The 24,554-nt window shown below is 41.6% G+C and overlaps 1 protein-coding gene and 1 non-coding gene across 2 annotated transcripts in view; one reads left to right on the top strand and one right to left on the bottom strand.

The window, feature by feature from the left end:
* The first annotated feature begins 8,517 nt into the window (after positions 1-8,517).
* Positions 8,518-8,601, top strand: TRNAK-CUU (transfer RNA lysine (anticodon CUU)). The gene has a single exon. It is a non-coding gene; the product is annotated as a tRNA-Lys (tRNA).
* Positions 8,602-11,027: 2,426 nt separating this feature from the next.
* The window catches only part of RFX6 (regulatory factor X6), a 35,613-nt gene continuing 22,086 nt past the window's right edge, over positions 11,028-24,554 (bottom strand). The window contains exons 10-19 of the mRNA XM_054393121.1: positions 24,342-24,391; positions 23,407-23,566; positions 21,360-21,504; positions 20,057-20,166; positions 17,605-17,722; positions 16,359-16,481; positions 14,817-15,026; positions 13,470-13,979; positions 12,312-12,521; positions 11,028-11,194 (exon numbers count right to left, since the gene is read on the bottom strand). Coding sequence (XP_054249096.1) covers positions 11,028-11,194; positions 12,312-12,521; positions 13,470-13,979; positions 14,817-15,026; positions 16,359-16,481; positions 17,605-17,722; positions 20,057-20,166; positions 21,360-21,504; positions 23,407-23,566; positions 24,342-24,391 — 1,803 coding nt within the window. The remainder of the gene's footprint in view (positions 11,195-12,311; positions 12,522-13,469; positions 13,980-14,816; positions 15,027-16,358; positions 16,482-17,604; positions 17,723-20,056; positions 20,167-21,359; positions 21,505-23,406; positions 23,567-24,341; positions 24,392-24,554) is intronic.

Here is a 24,554-nt window from a genome sequence, read left to right on the forward strand (position 1 = left end):
GACAGTCCTTGTGTTGGCAGTACCTTTCTGAAGCCTTGCCAATGAATCTGGAGTGAAATCAGCCATCTTCAGAGGGCAGAGATCCCATGGAGAATTACTGTTGCAGGGACAGTATCTTGTGAATGTGTGAAGTCAAGACTCTGGGCACTAGGACCAAATTTTTTCTGATCTGCACACGAAATCCCTACTGAAATCAACATTTAGCGTGGCAGAGAAAGGTAGAATTTGGATGCCACGGTTTTGAGCTAGCCCACAGAGGCTATCCTGCATGTGCATCATGTGAGACAGTTGCTGTAGGACAGCTTGACTCAAGAGCTTATCTTATGCTTGATCACCAGGAGCACTTTCTTCCAAAGAGTCACACTTCTTGAAAGACTGCTACATGAGCATGCTTTTCCTGGTGAATTTAGCAATGGTGGCAGACAGAATTCCCGGCTGAACTGTAGTGTTCATAACATGCCTCAGATTAGCAGAAATCACTTGAATTGACCTATTTTCTCATACCTAGCTCAGGATCCAAGGCACTTTCCAAAAAGTGGACACTGGATGGGGAAAAGAGAATCAGTTGTAAAGTGCTAGAGCAGGAAAGATGAGAAGCACCTAGGTACCAAACTCCCACTGGACTTTAGATCCTTAAACTCCTGTATATCACTATATATGTGATCTAGAGTGGACTTGTAGGAATCAACTCATCACAGGAGGTAGCCTTGATCCTTAGCTCCTGTCACAGTTCAGGAGAAGGAGATGATGCTTTCACTTCACAACTTCTTATTCAGCCTGTCTGCTGTCTGCCCAAGCAAGGGGGACCCTGGGCCAACTTCCTTTCCTAGTGGAGGAGCCCAACTTCCTGAATGAGGTGTTGAGCATCAGATCCAGTGGTTCTGGGTGAGAGCAGTCATCAAAGAGTCACTGGCCTAAATACAGAGTTATCTCCAGAGCAGACGTGGCAGCCGTGTCCCAGGCATGTTACAGGGAGAGGCTGAGGTCTGTTACAAACTTGTGGGTTCTCCCCCAGCCTAAGGTTCTATAAATGCTGTGACTCTGCCTTGTTTCTTTGGATTGATTTCCTACTTACAAGTACACACTTGGGGTATAAGAGGAAAGCGAGCATGGGAATAAAAGAAATTACTAGAAATTCAGAAAGCCTCTACAATGAGTTCTAAAGGGCTGCTTGTTCTTCCAGATAGCAATAAAACCATTCATTACCATATTCTAGGAAAGAGTATAAATGTCTTCTACTAATATAAAAGAATAATTGAAATTGCTTTTGTGTTGTCTGTGCTATGCCAGAGTCATGCTATGACTTCCAACAGTCATTAGTTTGTACTTTTCTCTGTTACTACAGAGGATCAGTTCCACGCTAATGAATCACTTCAGCCTGCACTTAGTCTTAATTGAAAGTCAATGAATCTACTCATTTATGTAAAGTTAATTTAATAAAAGCAGGACTGGAATATGCAGCAATCTGCAGGATCAGGCTCTAGGAATGTTTCCTCTTAGAGAGGATTTTCCTTTAGATTCACCAGGGTGTTTCTTCCCCCCTATTTTAGCCAGTGCAGCTCTCTGTCCTGAGTGCTGTCATTTATTAAGAGCCCTAGGGAAACAGATCAGCTGCTGGGAACTCTTATTTGCCTTGGCAAATATAATCTCAGACACCCAAAGTTACTCTAACTCCCTAAACAAAATAATAAAGGGGTAACAACTGTGAGAACTCCCTGTCATAGTATCACTGTTGGAGTCTGTTTTCCTTCTTGCTTTAGGTTCTGATTTTGCTTAGAGGTCAGCGAGGGTCAGTGGTGAGAAAAGGTTTGGAAGTTGATGTCTTGTTTGTCTCTTTGATTTACTTTCACAAGTGCATATCTCTTGTCACCAGCTTGGCAGACCCTGTGTGGTATGTGGCAGAGATGGTTTGTATCTGAAGCTGTGTCATGGTGGAAGCAGATGTGACCGTATTTTAGCATGTTACTAACAAGGCAGAGCCAGACTTCCTACGACTCTTTCAGCTCTGTGTCTGAGTTTGTTAATAAGGAACATAAGCCAACAGAGGGAGGGTTTGTCACTCTTAAAGAATATGCAGAATCTGTAAACACTCAATAAGGACCAACACCAAGGCTCTCAGCTGAGTGTAAACACCCAGTAAAGACCAACACCAAGGCTCTCAGCTCTCATCTTTTAGTGAGATGTTCCCACAACAATCTGTGCAGAGCTGCCACCTTCTCTCTATGTGAAGGGTCAGATTTCTGCCGTTTGAAATTATCTCCAAATTACCATTTCCCTGTGCTTTTCCAAGTCCTGTTATTTTTTTCCCCTCTTTTTCTGTAAAATCCACAATGTGAAATAAAATGTTGCTTGTGCTGGATGTGGCTCTGAGCAACCTGATCTAGTGTGAGGTGCTCCTGCCCATGGCAGCGGGGGTTGGAACTAGATGATCCTTGAGGTCCCTTCCAACCCTAACAATTCTGTGATTCTATGATGATGTCATTGCATTTCATTTTCCCTTTATAGATACATAACTTCACCTGCACGTCCTTTTTACCTCTGTATTCCTCCCTGGTAAGGTGCTAATGACTGTCTCAGTTGTATGCTTGCAATATTGGACTTCACATAGAGCCTCGCTGAGCCTCAGCTCGCGGTATAGTATTGCAGTTTGCTTCCCTGGGGGATGTTTGTGGGTCTCTCTCAGCCACCCATTGATACTGAAACAGAGATGGTTAACAAATACAAGCTGGGAAAAAACAGTTGATCTTCCGTTTGCTGAAGGCCTGGTGGAGAGCTGTGCTGCAGTAGCTAATGCAAAGTTCTGGTTAAACATTGCCCCAGCGTTTGCACTATGCCGTCTGTTGTTTTTACACTGAAGGCTTAGCAGAGGTTGGAGGCAGTATTGACTTTGCAATTAAACTATTTTAACTTCAGGATTTTGTAATCATTGTACTTAAACCATCTGTTAGGGTAGATGGGCGATTCCCCCACCCCCTGTTCCACCATCCTGGTTTTAATTGCCAAGCCCCTCTTACCATGGGGGGAGAAAGGGAAAATGAGGATAATTTCCTTTTTCTAAGGCAACATGTGGAAGCTCACAGAGCTTTTGCTTCTCACGAGGGGAGGTGCACATAGGACTTCCACTCCTGGCTCCTGCTGTCCTGATTCCAGGAGCAAAGTAGAGACCTTCTTAGTGGGGCACCTCCCTTCCTGACTGACTACTTGCCTTCACCAGGGTCTTCCACTACAAGAAGCAGGGAAAGGGGATGGAGCCTGAGCTCTGCCACCATGGAGCCTGGCAACTGGGATTGCTCATATGGGGACCCACCATGCTCTTTGTGCTCAGGGAAAGAAAACAGAAGAAAGGGTTAAGGCAAGGGACAGAGCAGAAAATTTTGTGAAGCTATTTGTGTCTGTTCACCTATCTGTGTACCTCCCTTGATGACCGGGACATCCAACACCTTGTATCTGAAGTTCTCAATGCTGTTCCAACAGTAGTACCACCACCTGTATAATCTTGGACAACACCCTCAGGATTTGTCCTGCTAGTTGCACTAAGTCAACTGGAAAAAGACTTAGTCAAACCATTCCAGGGCTGGCAGTCAGCTTGTTAGAGCTCTTGTGACCAGTGCATGAGAGAAATGCACTCTTACATCTTGTCACATAAACCTGAGGTATTGAAAAAGAGAGAGAGAGGTCTAAAAGGCAGGGAATCTTCTCAGTCATATTGAACAGAATCCACCTTTTTTTCCTCTTGTTCTAGTTTGCCAAAGAAGTTTTCTTTCAGGACAGATGAAAGTGCTAAATTAGCAAGCATTCTATCTATCTAAATATTGGCTCCAATTTTCTCCCACGTATCATGTCTATGAGACACTTTTTGTAGACCTATGCTTTGATCTCAGCTGAAGTTTGTTTGGCAGTACAGCTTCTGAAGCCCTTCTAGGGGACAGCAGACAAAGCAGTGCTTGAGAGTGGCAGATTTTTGCTGTTGAACAGTGCAACTCCTGGGGCTGCGTTTGCATTTGTAGATAGAGGGCTGGCCGCTCTTTGGTGTCGCTTATGTGGCCTGCCCCAGCAACTGACTTCATGAACCTGTCTCCAGAATTCCTGGGTGCTGAAAGAAAATGCAGAGGGAGAATTCCATTGATTTCAATCCCACCTGACAGCAGCAGCCACTGCTTTCAGTGATGCTGGGGTTTACTACTTTCTATACCCCTGGTAAGGAAATGGCATCTTTCTGTTTATTTCCTTTCCTTAAACCAGGACCCTTGTACCATGTTGTAGTTGTTGTGGAAAAGTGTGGCATGTCACCAGCTGCTCCTGTAGGCCAGTCACATGGAGCAAGCCCACCTTCCCATGCCCACCTCCACTCTGTAAATTGTGTTTGAATCTCTGTACCTCTTCAGCATCCCTGGCAAAGCCATTTTGTCAATGCCAGCCAGCAGGAACTGCTGAGTGTGCAACACTTCAGAACTGTTTGCTTACTTGGGAAACTAAATGGAGATGTGGAGGCCTTACCTTACCTTCCTGATTGTCACTAAGCTGAAAGAATGGACAGTGACATTACAGTTACATGGGTTTTTCACACAGCCAGGTGTTGTTCTGCTCACCACTGCAAAGCTGAAGTTTCTTTAAAGGCAGATACTTCTAAGTGCTAGATGATGCCTTGACTGCTGGCAGAGGTAGGGTGATGCCCATTCCCACTTCCCTGAAGAGAGCAGAAAACCTGCAAGGCTATTTTTGGAAGACTGAGGAAGAAGATCTGGTTCACATCAATGATGTAGGTGTGGACCCTGGAGAAGGGACAAACCATAGGGTTTTGTTACTACTTTCCTGCAGAGGGAACTCCTTGGTTTGAGGGTGAAGCCAGGGTGCACTCTAGCAGTTATACAATCAGAAGAAAAAGACCACTCTGCAAAGCAGAGGAGCAAACCAAGCTGACTACATAGATATGTCTTTAGATTCTTCTGGTGGCACTGTTCTATTTCCTGTAAACTTTGCAGCACAGAGGTCTCATTTTCTTCCAAATGAGCAAGCAGCAGCAGCAGCTGGAACAGCTCAATAGCAAACTTAAGTCTGTGGCTCAGTTCCTATTTATTTAAGCAAAGTGTTACACCTCCATTACAGTGGTCTGAGTCCATTTCAGTCTCATCTTCAATACTTTGCTGTCTTAAAAATTAATCTCCCTAGGATTGTCCACATGCATTTTCCTTTCAATAAGGATGAAAATCACCTTTCAATTTTAGAAGGAACTTAATAGTGTAGATAATTTTTTTATAATCTCTTCCAAAATTCTTTGTATAATTGACGTATATAGTCAATTATACTATATATAGTAATATCTATACTATATATAGCATAGTGTGAATAATTTTTAATGATGAGTATTTTGGTAGTGTCAGAAACAGAACTGAAAAAGAGCTGTTGCATCTAGGGCACTGAAGGTTGCTCTTTCAGGAGCCAGAAGCTGGGTGATTGCTGTCTTAAGCTTGCCTGGAAATTGGCCATGTGATCTCTAAAATCAAAGTGCTCACCAAGAACTGAAAGCTGGTGCCCATCAGAAGCTCACAGCTGCTGTGGAATGGGTGTGGAAGAGGGCAGACCCAGGGTATGAGTCAGTGGGTGGCACACCTATGTGGGGAAAAACCAAGTAGACTCAAAGATGCTGTCAGAGGGTAGTGTACATCTAGGCTAGTTTTGAAGGCTGCTGGAGATGAAGCTTGGTAAAAAGTGCATTAGAGAAAAGGAAGGGCTGCTTATTGTCCACCTCTGTGTCACATACAGTTGGCATTTTGACTATAGTGATTTTCTGAGACCCATCATTTCAATGAAATTTTGAGTGATTTCTATGGATCCTGATGTGAACCAGGTGACCAATCAACAGTCAGCTTCTGAGCAAGACTCAGTGAGAAACTGAAAGATGGCAAGAATTAAAAGAGCACAGACTATCAGACTGTATAATTTCACTGTATGTCTCTTTTTACTGTAGCAACCAGGGCACAAGGGCAGTATGAACATGTGGCCCTTTATTTGATCAAGGATAATAATCAACTAAGCCCAAAGGAAGGGAAGTAGATTTTCCTAGTTCAGCTGCTAATAAAATCTTTTACATCTTTCCAATTGTGTAATCACTGCTCCATGCAGCCTTGTAACATGCAGATGTTGTTACATGGGGAAAAACTGCAAATAACAAAGAATCCAACATGTAGAGAAGTGGTGTTCAGTGTCAGTAATTATGCAGTGGGCACAACAGCTTTCCTTCCTTCATTTCAGATCACAGTAGCTTTCCTTCCTTCATTTCAGATCCTAGTCCTGCTTTTCTCTTGTCTTTCCTGCCCATGGCAGGTTCAGATCCTGGTGAGAAGTGATTCTGCTGAGTCTTGTAATTGCCACAAGTAGTTTGTGGTAGGATCTCCTACTTTCCTGAGCTGTCACTGTCCCAGTAGTGTTGGTTACTTGATTTGTAATAATTAGCAGTGATGCAGCATCTCTTTAATAGCCAGAGACTCAACAGTCCTTCCTTTAAGGGTATCATTCACATCAGGCTCTGGAAGATGCATCTATTTTCCACCAGAGAGGTTTCAGTGAATGACTCCTTAGACATGCAATGATTACACAATTACTCACTTAGTCCTAATCTTTTGTCCCAACTTAGTCCTAGCCTTTCATTCCAGCTTAGTCCTAGTCTTTTATTTCAACTCTTAGCTGAAGCTACTGACAATGTCAGTGACTCTTACTAATTTAAATAATGAACATAGATCTTTGGAGGTCTTAAACCCATAATTCAGATTCATTGCTTCATGTTGGCTTGAACCCCAACCATGACTTTAAATTCCCCAAAGTTTGCCTCAGAGGTATGATTGACAATGTGGTCTTCATCACCTAAGCCCTCAAATCAGTTTCATTTGTTTCTTCCAGAACTGGCTTTAACCTCAATGGCTCATCTTCTTTCATTTCCAAATGTAAATTTCAAACTGACTTTAAGTCTACACCTAAGACCAGACCATGAAGGAATCATAACTAGATCACTTGCTCTGGCAGTGGGTTTCATGTAAGCTCGACAACCCCTGCTAAATGCAGAAACAACTGATTTTTACCAGTTCCTATCCAAATTGCTTCCAATTACAGCTATAATATTAATCTGTGTTTGTCTCCCTACATTCTGATTTATCTAGAATGAAGTATAGTCTGTAGGTTCCTCTAAACTGCAACATTAAGCTGGGCTTGATGGCTACTTTAAATTCAATACTGACTCATGGGCTCAGCTTCATGTTGACCCAGCCCCTGAAGTTAACCTTCAAGCCAAGCTCAGGTGTTATGCAGGCTCATCCAACACAGCAGCCTGAATCCAAGCCCATAAATCTAGTTACAGCTGTTCACAAATCCTGCAGAGTTCATCACAAAAGGAAGTTTTATGACCTGTTTCTGACAGACAATTTAATACAGCTTTGCAGGCTCTTATTTGCAACTGCCATAAGGCCCATTCTAACCAGCTCAATCTTGCCCAGACTACATCTCCAAGGCTAACACCCAATTTAATCCAATCCTTAAAGCTAGATTAGTGATTCCACTTAAATTGTTGCAATTCATGCAACTTCAGGTGTACCAGCTCTAAAACTAATTCTATCTCATCTCAGTTACCAAAACCAGGTAAGGTCTCCTGCATTACCCAGATCTAATCACTCCCAGGCAGCCTCAACCATTTTAAGTTTAGCTTGATGGCTCTTTTGTGAACTGCACTTCATGATTACCTGCCTAGTTGAACATTAGAATAATTTTTTACTGCTCTTTGCTGTTAATAATGTAGAGCAGTTTACAACAGGGTGATACTTCATGGCACTCAACTTTTGCAGCCATGCCCAGAATCTGCACATTTAATGGTATAATATTGTTTCTTCACTCAAATAAAGTGCAGATAAAATTATTTCCTCCAAAAATTGTACGTCCACAACCCAAAATGGATCACATGAACAAAGACAGGAAATTATGCATATGAATCACCTATGGACCATAGACTTTGCTTTTTATGTAGGACCTGGTTGACTAAGACCTCTGCTAGTGGCTGCCTATTTCCTTTAAATTCTACACACTGCTCTCATCTAAGTTCAACAATCTGGAAGTTTCCTGCCTCTTGCCAGCAGAGAGAGACAAGCATTTCAGCAGAGACACATCCTTTATCTTCATACTCCCCCACCTTATCTCACTTGGAATTGGAGGGATCTCTCTCTCTTCACTGACTATAAAGATGAGCTGCCTATAGAAGGAACTTATCTTTTATAGGGCTAATTTTAGGAGAAAACACATCCTGAGCTGAACAATCATGAAGAAAGAACTCTTTTGCAGTACTTGCTTCACTTGCTGTAAAGTGAATATGTTTGAACAGTTTGTATTGCCCTGCATATCACTGGGAAATTTTTATTGACACCAAAACTTTCTTGCATAATTAAGGGCACTTTTGGTCAGAGTGCAGGACTTCACCCTGAATTAGGAAGAAATTGAGCTGAAGTCTTCCACATCTCAATGACTGAACTCCGTTGTTATTTTTTCAGCTCAGTCAGTAGAGCATGAGACTCTTAATCTCAGGGTCGTGGGTTCGAGCCCCACGTTGGGCGCCAAAAATAAAAAGTGTGTCGGTGTGAGCTGAAATTCCCCCCCCCACCGACAATAACCAGGCTAGCTCAGTCTGGAAGCAAATGAAAAGCTGTATTTACAAGCAGAGTCTAAAATCTACAATGAAATGCAATGAATATGTACAAATATACAAAATTCACGACATTCACAAATATATACAATCAACAGAAAAAGCACAATCGATCTCCCTTTGCTTCCCCCCAAGGGGACCCTCCCAAAGGGGCCTCTCTCTCCCAGGAGCTTCCCCCCAGACCCCCCTGGACAAAGAAGCAGAGTTAGTTAAGCAGAAAGTTGTTAACTTAGCTGCCAAGGTCAGTGTGTTATCTTCAGCCAGAAGAGAAGAAGAAACAGCAGCCAGACAGCCCAGCAACTGCCCCCACTGCCGAACGCAGAATGTGCAGAGTGCCTACTTTGTTTTGGGTAATAGTTCTTAAACATTTCTATCTATCCAATGGAAGTGTTTAGAACAATCGTTATTTTGCTTTCTTACACCCAATAGTGACTTATTTACATTCTTTCACTTTCTCTGTTCTGAACTTTGCAAGGAAAAATTAAAAAGACAGTTTCAAACCATCACACACTTCTGCATAAAGCATTTAGTATCAGGAATTATTCATGAGCCAGCCCAATTGCTTTTCTGCTGCAGTCAGACCTCCCTTCATAGAAAATACTAGAGGAAGATTGGCAGAATTAGAAATAAAAACTCATCCTAATGCCATCTATTCTTCCACCAAAACCATCCTATTATCTCATTCCACAATATCCAGCAGATGTTCAAGGGACTGAATGAGAATATGGGACTCAACTAACCACACAAGTGTGGATTGGAATCCAAATCTAATGTCAGGACAATGTGATTAGAAAATAGCAGCTGTTACTTAATGACTGTGTAGCAAGAAGCTTGTTTTGTGTGTTCTCTGTCCTCTTTGATGCCATTAGTGAGTATTCTTTACCCGGCTTCTCCAGAAACATACATAAATGTGTGTTTATATAGAGAGTATCATGGCACTTGTGACTTTTTAATTACAAGAGCTGATCTGGAAGGTTGCAGTATGTTGTAATCATCTGTACTACTGCTGGTTTCAGTATACACAATTGCCCTAAACCCATGGAATTTGATGGGCATCTCTTTGTGGATTTCCAGCCCTAGAAATCTTGGGCTCATATCACAAGAAACTTGGAAATCCCATGAGATTTTGTGGCAATAGTGTCCGTTGGACATGGACATGATGGAGAGGGTCCAGATGAAGGCCACCAAAATGATCAGGGGGTTGGAGCACCTCTTTTTTGAGCACAGGCAGAGGGAGCTGGGGGTGTTCAGCCTGGAGAAAGCTCTGGGGAGATCTGATAGCATCCTGCCAGTACCCAAAGGGGGCTATAGGAAGGATGGAGAAGGACTGGTTACAATACTTCTGGGGATAGGACAAGGGGCAGTGGCTTCAAACTAGGAAAGAGCAGATTTAGACTGGATGTTAGGAGCAGGTTCTTTACTCTGAGGGTGGTGGACCACTGAAACAGGTTGCCCTAGTGAGGTGGAAATATTTAAAGTGAGGCTCAACAGGGCTCTGGGCCACCTGATGTATTTGAGGATGCCCCTGCTGACTGCAGAGGGGGTTCCTTCCAACCCAGACCATTCTACGATTCTATGACTTGTTTCAGTAGCAGTTCAGTTACAAATAGTAACCTGGTGATATTTGCAGGCACTGTTGGTTTTATTTTACTAGAAAGTGGTTTATTTTAAAAGAAACAAAAAATAAAATCCCCACAATATGCTTTATTTATTTCCTGAGGACATTCACTGACAGAAGCAGGCACTAAACATTTGAAATCGACTTTCCAGAGCACAGCAGTGAAAAAAAAAAAAAAAAAACAAAAAAACAAACCAACACCTTAAGGATTTGGCTTAGCTTCATTTAAAACAGTAAAAATTGACCTTGTAAACATTTCCATAGGAGGTAGCATAGATACATTTGACAATCTGTCAAATAAGAGAAAGTAAACAGTTACTCTGTGGTCCTAATAAATAATGAGCAACAGGGGCATTAAATAAACATTTTTATACAAAAAGATATATATAAGTGAAAGACTAAAATAGCACTTTTAATAAATTAGGAATAGATGCAATCATTTCTTTACAACTTAGTCTTGCTTGCAAGAATCACTGGCTCCTTCTGCTCACTCTGAATTTCTGACTGAAGAGCTGTAACAGTGAGGACAATGCTGAGTGGTTCACAAGCAGGACTCAATCTGAACATAGGAATTTGTGTGTGTGTAGGGCTGCTGCTATCTCTAAAATGGCTCCTTTAACACCTATATGTAACACTTTTCTATTCCACCAACTTGAAGGGGGGTTGTCATCATAGCCTTGATGTCTGGAGTTGGAAAGTAAGCTTAAGGCACTGATGTGTCACTCTCAGTTAGGTTCCTCCAGCAGCTGCTCCCATGAAGACAGTGTTGATTGGTGGTAGAGATGACACCATATCTCTGCTTGGCGGGCCATGGGACTCCAGATTTTCCTGAGAAGGGAACTGACTAGATGTTCCATACATACACTGGGAAGAAGATGTGGTTTGCATGTTTGAAGCTGTGAGGGGGGGGGAAGGGGAGAAAAAAAAAAAAGGTTACTGTCATTGCAAGTTTTCTATCTATGGAATTTCATGTGGTTGAATCTCTTGTCTGTCCTTTGTATGGTGTGCCTGGTAGATATGTTAATGCTTCTATACTTCACTCAGTTTACCTATACTTCTATACTTTTTCTTCAATGGCTTTTTCCTCCATCAGGAAATAGCTGAGTTCACTTGCACATGGACTTTGACCTAAAAATCCATCTGTGGGCCTGAGGCTTACAGCTTGGATATGCACCATCCTCTGTGAAAATGGTGCAGAGCTGTTTCTGTACACTCTCCTTACCTTCGTCTTGCACCATATTCACTGGTGGCACCACTGCCACCACCTGACATGTACCAGTACAGAAGATCCTTGATGGGCACAATCCCTGTTGGTTTTTTTTCCCCCTCATTAGTGTCCTTTAAAGAACTGAGCACTGAATTCTTGCAGGTTCTTAATGAGGCAAGCAAAGTCTCATCTTCTGTGCAAGGTGAACAGGTAAGTAGTAGGAAGAGGTAATCTTTTGAAGAAACAAATGGTGCCCCAATTTTATCTCTTCTATTCATCCCTTTTTGAAATATGAAACCAAACTCAGCTGCCATTTGTTCTATGCATATACCAAGACAAACCCTTTGGGGTTAGGTTAGAGCATCTAAAATTCACAGTCAGTAGGAACTTTGCCTAATCCACAGAGCTGTGGAAGCACAGGACAGGAAGGGACTACACCACAGGAAGTATGTATGTCTACACCTCTAGATCTGTTTGACAGTAAGGATTCTTAAGAGCCCTTAGAAGAGCCCAGTCAGTTATTAGCTCACTTAAAACTTTCAAAGTGTTTCCTAATGTGGATTTTTCAGCCATTCAGGCCAGTCATCCCACTCCTCACAGATCTCATGCTTAGAGGAGCAAGGAGTTACTAAACCCACTATCCTGTTGTTTTAAGGAGAACATCTTAAGATAGAGCCTGGGTACTGAGCTATTTTCTCTCTATATTGCATCTCATGTACTGTGCTTACGATCCACAGTTTAATACTCAGCACTTGTTAGAATGCCAAAAAGTTCACAGCTCTTCCTCAGCTGCTGGCTACACTTACTCATAGGAGTCCGACAGACAATTGAAGGTGAGGACTCTGTGTAGTAGGAGCCTGTGTGCTTCCTTCCACTGTCATCCAGGATATTCAGTGGATCATGTATATCGCTGTACGAGGGCAAGGATCGAACGCTGCTGATCACAGAAACGTGCTGATCCACCATAGTTCCAAGCCTGTGAGAGTCTGGATAGTTGATATTGTTTCCATAATATCCTGTTCATGGGATTGGATAAAAGCAGAGTGAAACCACTGGTGAAAAGAAAAGGTAGAGCAGAAGCCTGTGATAACCTGGGACACAAAGTAACTGTTACCAGCTGAGTCCCTTGAGAATAAGATTATTGACGTGCACATACAGCCTAGTAACAGTAGTAACATACACAGTGATTGGCCTAAAAGAAGGATGGCAACGAGGGAGGAAAAAGATCCTAAGAGTTCAGTCGTGCCTTCAAGTACAGAATCATCCTGCTGTCCAAAGGTAAGAATTAAAACAGTAGCCTGCAGTCTGTGGCCATAAGAGAAATCTGCATGGCCATACATCCCCACTGCATATACAAACCCAGGTCAAGGCAACACGTGTCTTCCCTCCAGGAGAAGGGTTTTTGCTGACTGTATCTCTGAAGCAGATTGTGACAAAAAATTTCCATTTTAAGTGTGAGAAATACTAGGGCTAATGTCTCAAACTAATTATAACTGCCCACCTTTGTACTTCTTTTTACCATCCTAACTCTGTGAGTAGGCTGGTCCATCATGCTGAGCCCAGAGGTAAATTGTCTTATGCCTGCTCTATTTCATAGTAGATGTTCTGGGGGTTTTCAAGAGATTGTTAAATCACAAGATCATCCTGGTTTTGTTTCCTTTGTGCAACGGGTGGTGGTGATGCCAAAGGAAGATTAGCATAGGTGCAGCAGATGTACTTGAGGTCAGCTGAGGATTCACCACAGGAAAATAAATCCTAAAGTAGCTTGTTAAGCTGCTTTACAATCTCTTCTGTGTCATCAAAGTAGTGGAAAACAGGGAGGTATAAATAAGAGCTGGAAAACATCTTCCACAGGAGGGAAAAAAAAAAAGAAAAAAAAAAAAGGCAGAGAAAGTAGTTTATTCCAGCAAGGAAAGAGCAACAGAAGGGAAAAAGAAAATATATATTAATATATATATTAATACCATTGGAAGCATTAGGAGGATATGCTGCTCCTGGGCACGTAGACACTGAGTTGCTCAAGAAATTGAAACTCCCAGCATTCATAAACTGCATATTGTGTGTGTCCTGAGGCATAGATGAGGGAGCATAGCTGGAAGGGGATCTGGCATTGTACGGAGACACAGCACAGCTGTTGCTGAAGTAGTCTCTAGAGAGCTGCTGTTCACTCAAGGCAGTGAAGCGGCCGTGCTCTGCTCTGTGGTGGTAAACTCCTGAAGTGGAATGGGCCTGAGTTCTGAACACAGCCTGGTAATTGGAATTGTTTCCATAGTAATTCTGATTAGGTTGTGACAAAGTCTGGTAAAGGGGGTCTGAGTAGGAAGAGCACTGTGAATGTGTGGATAACACTGGACCTACACTTGGAGGTCTCACAGCCATTGGCCCCTGGTTGATAACACTTCCTCGACTGACCATGGCTGGTGAAATGGGTGGAGTTATCAGGTGACCAGTGCTCTGAGACAGCTCCATCTGACCTGGAATAGATAAGCATTAGCCATGATTAGTGTCCATAGTGCAGTACTGCTGAAGAGAGGATCTGTTAAGGCACTAACCCTCCAATGGAGTGTACATTACCAACTGAAGCCTTTACAAAGCCCCCATCTCTATACAACACTCTAATCATAGAATGGCTTAGGTTGGACGGGACCTTAGATATCATCTACTCCAACCTCCCCACCGTGGGCAGGGATGCCTCTTAATAGACTCAGCTGCTCAAAGCCTCATCCAACCCAGCCAGGAACAAACACCCCCAGGGAGAAGGCATCCACAACCTCCCTGGGCAGCCTATTGCAGAGTCTCACCACCCTCCTACTGAAGAACAACTTCCTAAGATTCAGTCTATTTATACTCTACCTCAGTTTAAAACCATTCCCTCTTATCCTATTGCTAGACACCCTTATGAAAAGACCCTCTGCATCCTTCTGTAGGATCCCTTCAGCTATTCAGGATCCATGGCTTCAGGCTATAAAGCTTCCCACTTTCATTCTCCAGCCTAGAGGCTGCTGCATTCAGTGGCAAATTCCAGCGGTTACAAGCATCTTTTTGTTCCAGGTGTTACTCCTCTTCCTCTCCTCACAAGAACCTCACCAAGGCAAGAGGTGTACCATTGTTCCAAGAGGATCTATTACTGGCAGGGCTCTACAATTGTGCCTTATGTGATACGGCACAGAAGGTGAGCTCATGAAATGTTATTTACCAGAGGTCTTTACCAATGCATACAGGCATTGCTTCTCCCACAGCACTCTGTAACTGTGCACTGAAAGACTAACAAGCAAATAAGGGAAGGAGAAACTGGAAGAACTGATACATACCTGCCAGCTGCATGTTCTCAGTGTCACCTGTGGTGAAGGGGTTCAGACCAGAAGGTATAGTGCTGGGCTGGCCAGCTGGCAAGGACACATAGGTTTGCTCTGCTAGACACTCATTCTTGACTGAAGTGTCACTGGGCAGAGGAGCAGCTTTGTTACGATTTGCTAGGAAGCAGGAGCTTGGAGATGCAGTAAAGGTAGCTTTGCTTGCATCTGGAAGAGTAAATTAAAATTTTTGGTGGCTGTTGTGTACGCTCATAGGACAGACATTCACCACTACTCTTATAGACACCATATGAGCTGCTTGATTTGTTCATATTTTTGGTTGTTTATTTTAAAACTTGGTAAGGCCTCCATATTTTGCCTGTAGCTAATGAATACAAATTCTGCTCTAGTCTTCATCTACAGCAGAACTGTATCATATTCCTTGAAGACAGATCTACATCACAGAGCATCAGCTCCTTACTGAAGTTATCATAGTAAATGCATAAATCAGATTTATCCCCTTGAAGTAAATTTATCCCTTTGAATCAAATGGCACTGAGTGAATCAGGCTCACAACACTTCATCCTGAAGCTAGCAATAGGAAGTCTGTTTTCATACTGACATCTAAAGAGAAGCATGTTATACTCAGTAGTTCTTCAGTTTCCTGCAGACTAATGATAAAGTCAGTGGAAGCTTTGCTGTTCTTCAGTGGAAATTATGATTTTACCATAAGGTTTCAACTACTTCACCTATATATCCAAGGATATGGCAGATGCTACACAGGGCAAGATTTTTGTCTAAACTTTAAGGCTAAATTAAAAGTTCACCATCTATTGTAAGTCAAATTCTATGTAAGTGTCTTGCAGCAACCAAAAAGTTAAAGACAGGTTGGTCCTGTCAATATTAATTAAAAAAAAAAATAATCAGTAGAACCCAGTCAAGTTTCACTGAACTTTTAGGGATCAACTTGGACCAGAATCTGATCCAAATCAATCTTCATTCATTCTATAGTAAAGGACCTGGAGCATATGACTTCAAACTGTCTAACCTTGAAGATGGTAGATGGAAAATATGAAGGATACTGCTTTTTGTTAATTTGGTTTCTCTTCCACATAGCACTACTTCAACCAGATGCTAAAACAGCTCCAACTTTGTGTTCCAGCTTTGCAGGGATATTTGCATTTTGGTAACATTTAATATATTCTTAACTTGAGGCATATAAACTTTGACAGAAAAAGTGGATTAGGATTTGTGCCCTTTCTGCTACTCATACCTCTTTCCACACTTCAGTTTGGGGCCCTTCAGATGTACCTACAAGTGCTTCCTGCACCCAAGATCATGTCAGTGATCCAGTGCATTCACATTCCTCACAAAATGTTAACTGAACTATGGTACAAAGATGGAATGAATGGCCACAAGCTTTTCAGATGAATTTGATGATGTTGCATATAACCTACACCTTCAGGAGAAGGCAGTAAGCCTCCTTCTGTTTAAAGTCAAAGAAATAAGTCAATTTCTACACATGTAAGAGTACATCCAACAGAACTAAGCTCCAGTTACCTAAATTCTTCATGTATTTGTCCAGTAGATTCTGGAGTTCTTGTTCTTTGTCATTGTTGAACTGTGTCTCCATGGCAAGCAGGATGTACTCATCTAGCAGCATGCGGATCAAATGAAAAGAACCTTTTGGAGCAGAAAGAGAGAGAGTAGCTGAGTTATCTTTGTGACCATCTCCCACCACTCTACAAGAAGCAAGTGAAACAAACAAATAATTGTGGACTTTAAATGACCTGGCAAGACCAACAAGATATAGTGCCTAACTTCTAGCTCTAATCTCTCTTTCAACTGGCCCACCTAGCTCAATTGTTTACTGTCCTGTAGGCTATTTGACCACTAATTACATCAAAGAAAAATACTGATGAAAGTGAGACATGCTTTATACTTGAAGAGGGCACACAGTGAAGCTAGATAAGGCCAAAGTCTGCTAGAATGCCTCTGCTCAATTTCTGTTTGCCATGTGCTAAATTACCAGACAATAACTGGTGAAGTCAAGACCTTATTTCAAGGATATATCACATTAAAAACACATCTCTTCTTACAGCTGTTCCAAATACCCTCTGGATTTTAGGTAAACAATGTACCCACAAATAAACTTAGGAAATTATGTGCCAGATTTAAAGTGAATTTCACTTGCTCTACCTTATTTATATACATATATATATATATATATATACATATATACACACACACCTCTTTTATAAAATAAAAGGTTCTAAGAGTCCACAAAAATATCCAAAGATGGACATGTGAATCTCATTTTTTTAAAAGCCATTAACACTCTTGAGCTGATTGTCTGCTGATCCCAGAAGTCCATGAGTGGTGATCTGCCAAATTCCTTTTGCTCTTATGGAAACATATCATGCACAAGAACTTCTATATAGCAGCAATTTTGTACCAAACTGATTCACAGGTAAAATGAATGATTTAAACCTTCTGCCTCCTATACTGAGACGTGCAATTACACTTCCATAGCTATATCAAAACAAAGACAGCTTCCAACTCTTAAATGGCAAAGCAGCATCCAACAGCAAATCAAAATACCTTCTAAAAATGAACTCGTGACACAGGGCACCAACAAAATATTTGCTAACATTCAGTGTTTTAGTTTGCAAAACATGTTACATTTGTGGCTTTGATCAAAGAATATTTAAACTAGGACAGGTTTCTCTGCACAGCAAAGGGTGGAAAGCTGCTAAGTGCTAGCACATATGTGCAAAAGATGAGTGGTTTTACAAAGGCCAGGTACCGAAACTTGATGCATTGTTTAGGGTTAGGTTGTGCATCACTCGAGCACCAAAAAAGCTCCACTTGAGAAGGAAGTCTTGAGCCCTCTTCTTTAATGACCTCCCATTTTGCTTGCTTGCCTGAAAGAGAAAAGTAAAACACTGTTAAACATGCTAACCTGCTTTCTGCACAGAAAGAGAATTGAATCCAAGGATCAGGTTGCCTGATTCAAAACTGTCTTCATAATGCGTGTCCTAAAGTGATAAAGAGCAGCAGCCTCCACTCTTTTCAGTGCAATCAGAGCAGAGCGGGTGAAGCTTACTGCTTGGGCTTTGCTATGCCTTGAAGTTATATAAATTACCTCATATTCTAGTATTAAAGGTGCCAAATTGTTCTGCAAATATGCAGGTGTGCAAGGGCAGAAAGAAAGAAAAAGCCCCACCCTCTGGCACAATGCTATTCCACACGAAGAGGGAACAGAAATTAGTCTTTGCACTTTCCTGCAATCCCTACAGCACTGGCCAGACTTTCTCTTACAAAATGATTATGTTTACTGTTGTAACATTGAGAGTTTTAATGCTGCTGGCAGTGATTTGTTCATGAGGTAACACATGCCCTGTTGCTTTCTCAAACAATAAGCAGAAAGAAGCTGTGGTACGAGTTTGACAGTAACCACACTTCAGCATGAACAGAAGGCAGACACCAAAGGAAGGATTACATGTTCTGTAAATTATTAGCTTGTGCTTAGCTGACCTAGCCTCATATCAGGACTTGTTGGTATTTCTTACCCCTAACTACAGGGAAACATTGCTAGGAACCATACCTGTTAGGTTTAATAACACACCATCACACAGTGGATGCTGAATAGAAACAGCTTCACCTTTTCTACCTGACTTGTTTAGCAGGAATTGCCTTCTGAAGCTGTAGAATCAGTTTTAGACCATAATCATGAAGTTGTGATTGCTCAAATTCAGCAAGACTAGAGTGTCTAAGTAAGTGTATATGAGGCCGTGCTTTGAATCTGCTGCCCTGAATCATCCAAAGCTCCTCCCTATGCTGCTCACACACAATACAGCAAATATTAAGAACTTCAGGGTGCTTTAAAAATTACTGCCTCCATTGAGATTTGCAGAACCAGGTGAAGAAGAGTGACATGACCATTGTTATTCTGTAAGTAGCAGAGGCACTTTTCTGCAGGCCAGTCAAAGCTAACTACACTATCTCCTCCTCTTGACTCCGTTCTTATCAAGATGCTCCCCAAAATGCTGAGTAAGGTATTGCATTTCCAGTTAGAACATGATCAGCGTTCAGCTGCTGTATGCAATGGGCAGCATTTTACTCTGCTGTTAAGAGTCACAAATTTGGTAAATACTTCTTACCTGAGCTGCAACTCAGAAGTCAATTATTCTGTCCTGAGCTATAGTGTAACCACTCCTGCATAAGTATATGCATATAAAATACTTCTGATTATAAATTATCTTGTAAACTGGGGAAGGACAACCCATCAAAACCATCAACTACTGTATTAAGCATCTTCTAAGGCAACAAAACTCTATCTTCCATCCTGGTTTGTAGATTTCCTTCTCTAGGTTAGATACTTCTAAATCCTTCTGCTACATTAATTTAAACTGCATTGTCTACATTTAGCCCATATCTGGAGTTAAACTACAGCAGTTGCTCTATCATCTATGACCCCTCCCCAGCAGAAAAGGGGAACTGGGAAAAAAGAGAGAAGACCCACAGGTTGAACTGACAATGGATTTAATGAAATAACCGAACAGATACCAATGCCAGTAGAAGATATATAAAATTATACACAGCCCAGCAGAGGTGTAGCAGTTACAAGATCCAAGAAGGCAATCTTGGGGAGATGGAAAAGGAGCAGGGTGAAGAAAGGCTCTGGCAGAAGGCTCTTCTCTACAGCAAGCTTCCCCCTTTATACTGAGGGTGATGCTCTTGATCTGGGATACAACTGGAGCCATCTCCAGTCAGCTGTCCTGGCTGACTCAGAGCTGCTAATGTCCTGCAGCCCAAGGCTGGCCTGGGATTTTGTCCCAGCAAAATCAAGGACACACATACAGGACCAGCCAAATACCATGAAAGAAAGAACAGCTAAGGAACAGCTTTTGCTCACCTTACTGAGCAATACCCTGGTGATTCTGCATGCAGAGGTAATGTGGAAGAGTTTTTCATATACAGTTTATAACAGTGCCAACTTCAATATTTTGGTTAAGACACTTCCCAGTTTGTCACACCCATAGGACTGTTTAACAGCACTCAACATGAATAATTAGAGCTAACAGCACTGGAATCCTTCACACCAAATGAAGAACTCCCCTGTTGCAATAGGAAGATGGGAGCAAAGATGAGGATCCCATAGGGGAAACCAATGGGACTGCATAAGCAAGGGACTGTGTAAGGAGTAAGGGGGAATAGGATTTGGTCTTGAGTCAGGCAGAACATTTGAAAGGTACCTTGATAACCCTTTGCTCAACCACAGTATCCAACCATTCAATAAATGATTCCACAGTGGCATTCTTCTTTAGAAGGTCCTTCAGTTCTTGGAACACTGTAATAGAGTCATCTACCATGTAAAAAGGAGAACACATCATTGCACACCATTCTGAACATGAGAAAAAGCCACTCACCAGCCATATGACAATATTGTAGCATGGAAAGGAAAAGCAAAGAATTAGAGCAGTGAAGAAACAAGCAATTCCCTAGCAAAGCAAGCAGACACATTCATCATATATCTTAATTACTTAGGCATTGCAATGCTACATATTTTAAGATAATGAAGTTTTAGAAGAAAACAAAAGAAAAAAATGAAGTCTGACATTTTCCATTCGTTTAAAGATTCAGCTTTGAAAAACCTTTCTATTACTAACTTTAGTGGTAAAGCTTTATCTGCAGTGTGGCTTAAACTATCTTAAGCTTCCCTTATAGTAGTGCCTGAAGGACCAGTTAGTTCTCTTCCCCTTCTCCTATTTTCTAAACCAGTGAAAGAAGACAACAATTCTTAGAATTGTTAGAAAACAATTACACAAAAATAGAAATAGAAAACAATTACACAAAAAGTCAGAAAATGGACACCTCAAATTGAAATGTGAATAGGATTGTGAAGTATTAATGAAAGCAAATAGTCATGACCAAAGTAACAATAGGGGATAACACAACTCTCCAAACTCTGATCAATATGATTCTTGTGACAAATGTTATCTAACAGAAAAAGTGGCTTTATATATATTTTTTTCCCCCCTCAACAGGTATGGGTATGAAAATTAAGATGCTCAAAATTTGTACTTCACTCTATTTTGTGCATGAAAAGAGTTGTTACACTTTATAGAAAATTTTTTAAAGATCAACTTTCTGGGGAAAAAAATATTCATACCACAAAAAATAATCCTCAAATATCCATCAAATGAAGCCATGAATATATGGAATTTTGGAGACATCTTTCAAGAGCTGATCTATGCTAATATCCTCATGTGATTAGGACAAAACTTCAAGCAGGATTTTATTAAACTCAAGAACTAACATGTGGATGATTTTTTTCAGCAAACATTTAAAGTCATCTAGCTGGGATGACTTCCCAGCACAAGCTTCTGTTCTTGTAGGACATGCTAGGGTAATCAATTGGTTTTTTTAAAGCCACTGAAGTTAACAGAGAGCTGGATCAGAGAATGCAGTGTGTACATCTGCCCTTTCTCAGTTCATCTCCAATGGAATGGAAGAGTGAATTACTTTAATGTCACAAATGTATCACCATCAACTTACATTCACTGTAGACCTCCCCATCAGAGTCTGTGCTTCCTGAGACTGCAAGGAGTGCCTGAGAGCCAATACTATTCAAATCAACTTTTTCAATATCTGACACCATGGAGTTCACCACGTGCTGATCAAACAGAGCTGGCCGAGCAATCTGCAAGGGAAGGCAAAATGCTGAGACCCTGTCATGGCTTAACCCCAGCTGGCAATTGAGCACCACCACTCAGCCACATACTCACTCCTCAGCTCCCATGTGATGAGTGAGAGAATTGGAAGTGTAAAAGTAAAAAAAAAAAAAAATAATAATCATGGGCTGAGATGAAAGTAGTTTAATATTATTAAAAAAAAAAAAGAAATAATAGCAACAATATTATTAATGATAACAAATTGTAAGGAGAGGGGGTGGGGAATGACAAAGAGAAATAAACCCCAAGACTGACAACTGCTACAAATGAAAATATTTGCTTACCATCAACTCACTAATGCCCAGCCAGTCCCTGAGCAGTGGGCTCCCAGCCAGCCTTCCTTCTAGTTTTGTTGCAGACCATGACATCACATGAGAGGGAATGTTCCTTTGGTCAGCTGGAGTCAGCAGTCCCAGTTGTGTCCCCTCCCAGCTGCTTGTGCACCCCCAGCCTACTCACTGTCAGAGTGATGTGGGGAGCAGAAAAAGCCCTGACTGTATCAGCACTGCTCAGCAGTAGCTAACCCATCCCCATGTCATCAACACAGCACAAATCCAAAGCATAGCCCTGGAGCAGCTACTCTATCCCAGCCAAAATCAGCACAGGTCCCCACCTGGGACCACCTCAGAGCAGAATTATATTCCATTTAATTTTCTTATCATGGCAGAGTTTTCATAGATCAGATGAGGTAATGTTTCCCTTCCATTAGAATTCTAATCCTCTTCTACTGTACCTTTCTATCAGATCATTTTCACAACATCACCCACATGCTACTTCATCTTGTGGCCAAGAAGGCCAACGGCATCCTGGGGTGTGTTAGAAGAGATGTCGTTAGTAGGTCATGAGAGGTTCTCCTTCCCCTCTGCTCTGCCCTGCTGAGGCTGCTACTGAAAGAGAAAACTAATTCAAGATGAATGTATGGTGTACCTACAGTTATGATTCATGAGGACTGCTACTATGTCAAAGCCCAAGCTGTCAGCATTTTAGTGCACTGTATCTTGTGCATAATCTACCAAACCACCATGAGAAGGTGCCTCCTCATTGCAGATACCTGGTCTTTGCTCCCTTTTCTGCTACTAAAGTTTAAATCAAGGAATGTTAGGGGTTGAAAGGGACCTCAAAAGTTCATCCAGTCCAACCCCCCTGCCAGAGCAGGATCACCTAGGGCAGGTCACACAGGAACACATCCAGGCAGGTTTTGACTGTCACCAGAAAATGGGACTCCACATCCTCTTTGGGCAGCCTGTTCCAGTGCTTTGTCACCCTCACAGTGAAAGTTTTCCTTATGTTCCTGTGGAACCTCCTGCGCTCCAGCTTGCACCCATTGCCCCTTGTCCTGTTGTTGGACATCACTGAGCAGAGCCTGGCTCTGCCTTCCCAACACTGCCCTTCACACCTTTATAAACATGGATGAGGTCACCCCTCAGTCTCCTTTTCTCCAAGCTAAAGGGTCACAGCTCCCTCAGCTTTTCCTCACAAGTCTTCCACTCCCTTCAGAATCTCTGTGGCTCTGCACTGGAATCTTTCAAGTGATTCCTTGAGGTCCTTCTTGAACTGAGGACTCCAAAACTGGACACAATATTCCAGATGTGGCCTCACTAGGGCACAGTAGAGAGGCAGAAAAACCTCTCTCAACCTACTAACCATAACCCTTCTAATCCACCCCAGGATGTCATTGGCCTTCTTGGCCACAAATTTTGGTTAGATCACTTTCTGGCCACTTCCTTCTTGCATGACTAAAACTACAAGATTTAAGTCTTGCATGGCTGAAGGTGAACCTTGAAAAAAAACAATGCATTATATCTCATAACCAGCAAGGTGCACTGAATAGAGCAGGCAACTTCTGGAGCTTGTAGTCTTACTCTTTTTACCTGTGCTAGGTGCAGGAACGATGTCTGTCGTTTCAGAGAGGAAACAAATCTTCGTGCAATAGGCAGCTTCTTATCTGCCAGGCTTTCTGGTAGGTTTTCCAAAGAGGAGACCACCCACTGTTCCCAGTTTTTGGCAAAATTTCTTATATCTGCCAGTAAACTACAAGGACAAAAGAAAAAAAAAGTGTTTTAGAGAAATACCAATTGAAAATTTCTTGCATTAGTTTAATTAGTTGTGTTTCTACCTATTATTAACAGATATTCTGCACATGTGTGTGAATTACTCCTCAGGTGTCACCAAAAGGAAACAGGAAACGAGCAATCATCAGAAGGCTGAAGTTGACTATATATTGATCTGTACCTCCTCTGAGAAACATTACAAGCCATCTGTCAGCTGAAATAGGTTGAGAAACACTGGCTTTAAGAATAAACCATATGAAATCCAAGACCTGTTAGAGAAATCAGAAACTAAGGACTTAGACAATAAAACCCTTAACAAGATGCCCTTCAAGTAAAAAGGAAAAATGAGAAGATTCAGAGGTAACTTCTAATATTCCTCTTGTTAATGTCTTGTGGAGAAAAATGCTTAGATAATATGGACACAAACCTGGAAAGTATTCTGCAAAAAAGGTGACAATAATTTTTCCTCAAACAACATAAGCACATTCTGCTTCTTTTTTGACCTTCTAGAGCTTTAGTGTAGAAGAAACCTGTTTCCAAGTATCCAACAGTCCAGTAAAATGAGACAGAAAAACATTGTGTAGTATTTTAAGGCTGTTCTATAGCTGTCCTCAGAGTTGAGAGTATTTTGCCATTTATATACTACAGTTCTAAATATGAGCATAAATATGGTGAGAAAAATTCTCTAGGACACAGAATTTGTCTGGAAGATGCCTACCAAACAGAATGTAGCATTACCATTGTCAAATCCCTACCTTTCTGGCATTTCTTGCATTGTTGCAGGGATGAGTACATCTGTAAGGACCTTCAAAAAGGTAACAGAAAATGGTATCAAGCTTCCACTGACCACTTATTCATTCATGTTGTTAGTGTACACTTAGATTGCAAAGTGATAAGGACAGGAAATTTATACAGACTAAAGCCATTCAACCTATCCTCCAGAAATTTATGTACCTAGAACTCTCTCA

This window comes from Indicator indicator, chromosome 27 (genome assembly GCF_027791375.1).
Source record: "Indicator indicator isolate 239-I01 chromosome 27, UM_Iind_1.1, whole genome shotgun sequence".
Classification (NCBI taxonomy): Eukaryota; Metazoa; Chordata; class Aves; order Piciformes; family Indicatoridae; genus Indicator; species Indicator indicator.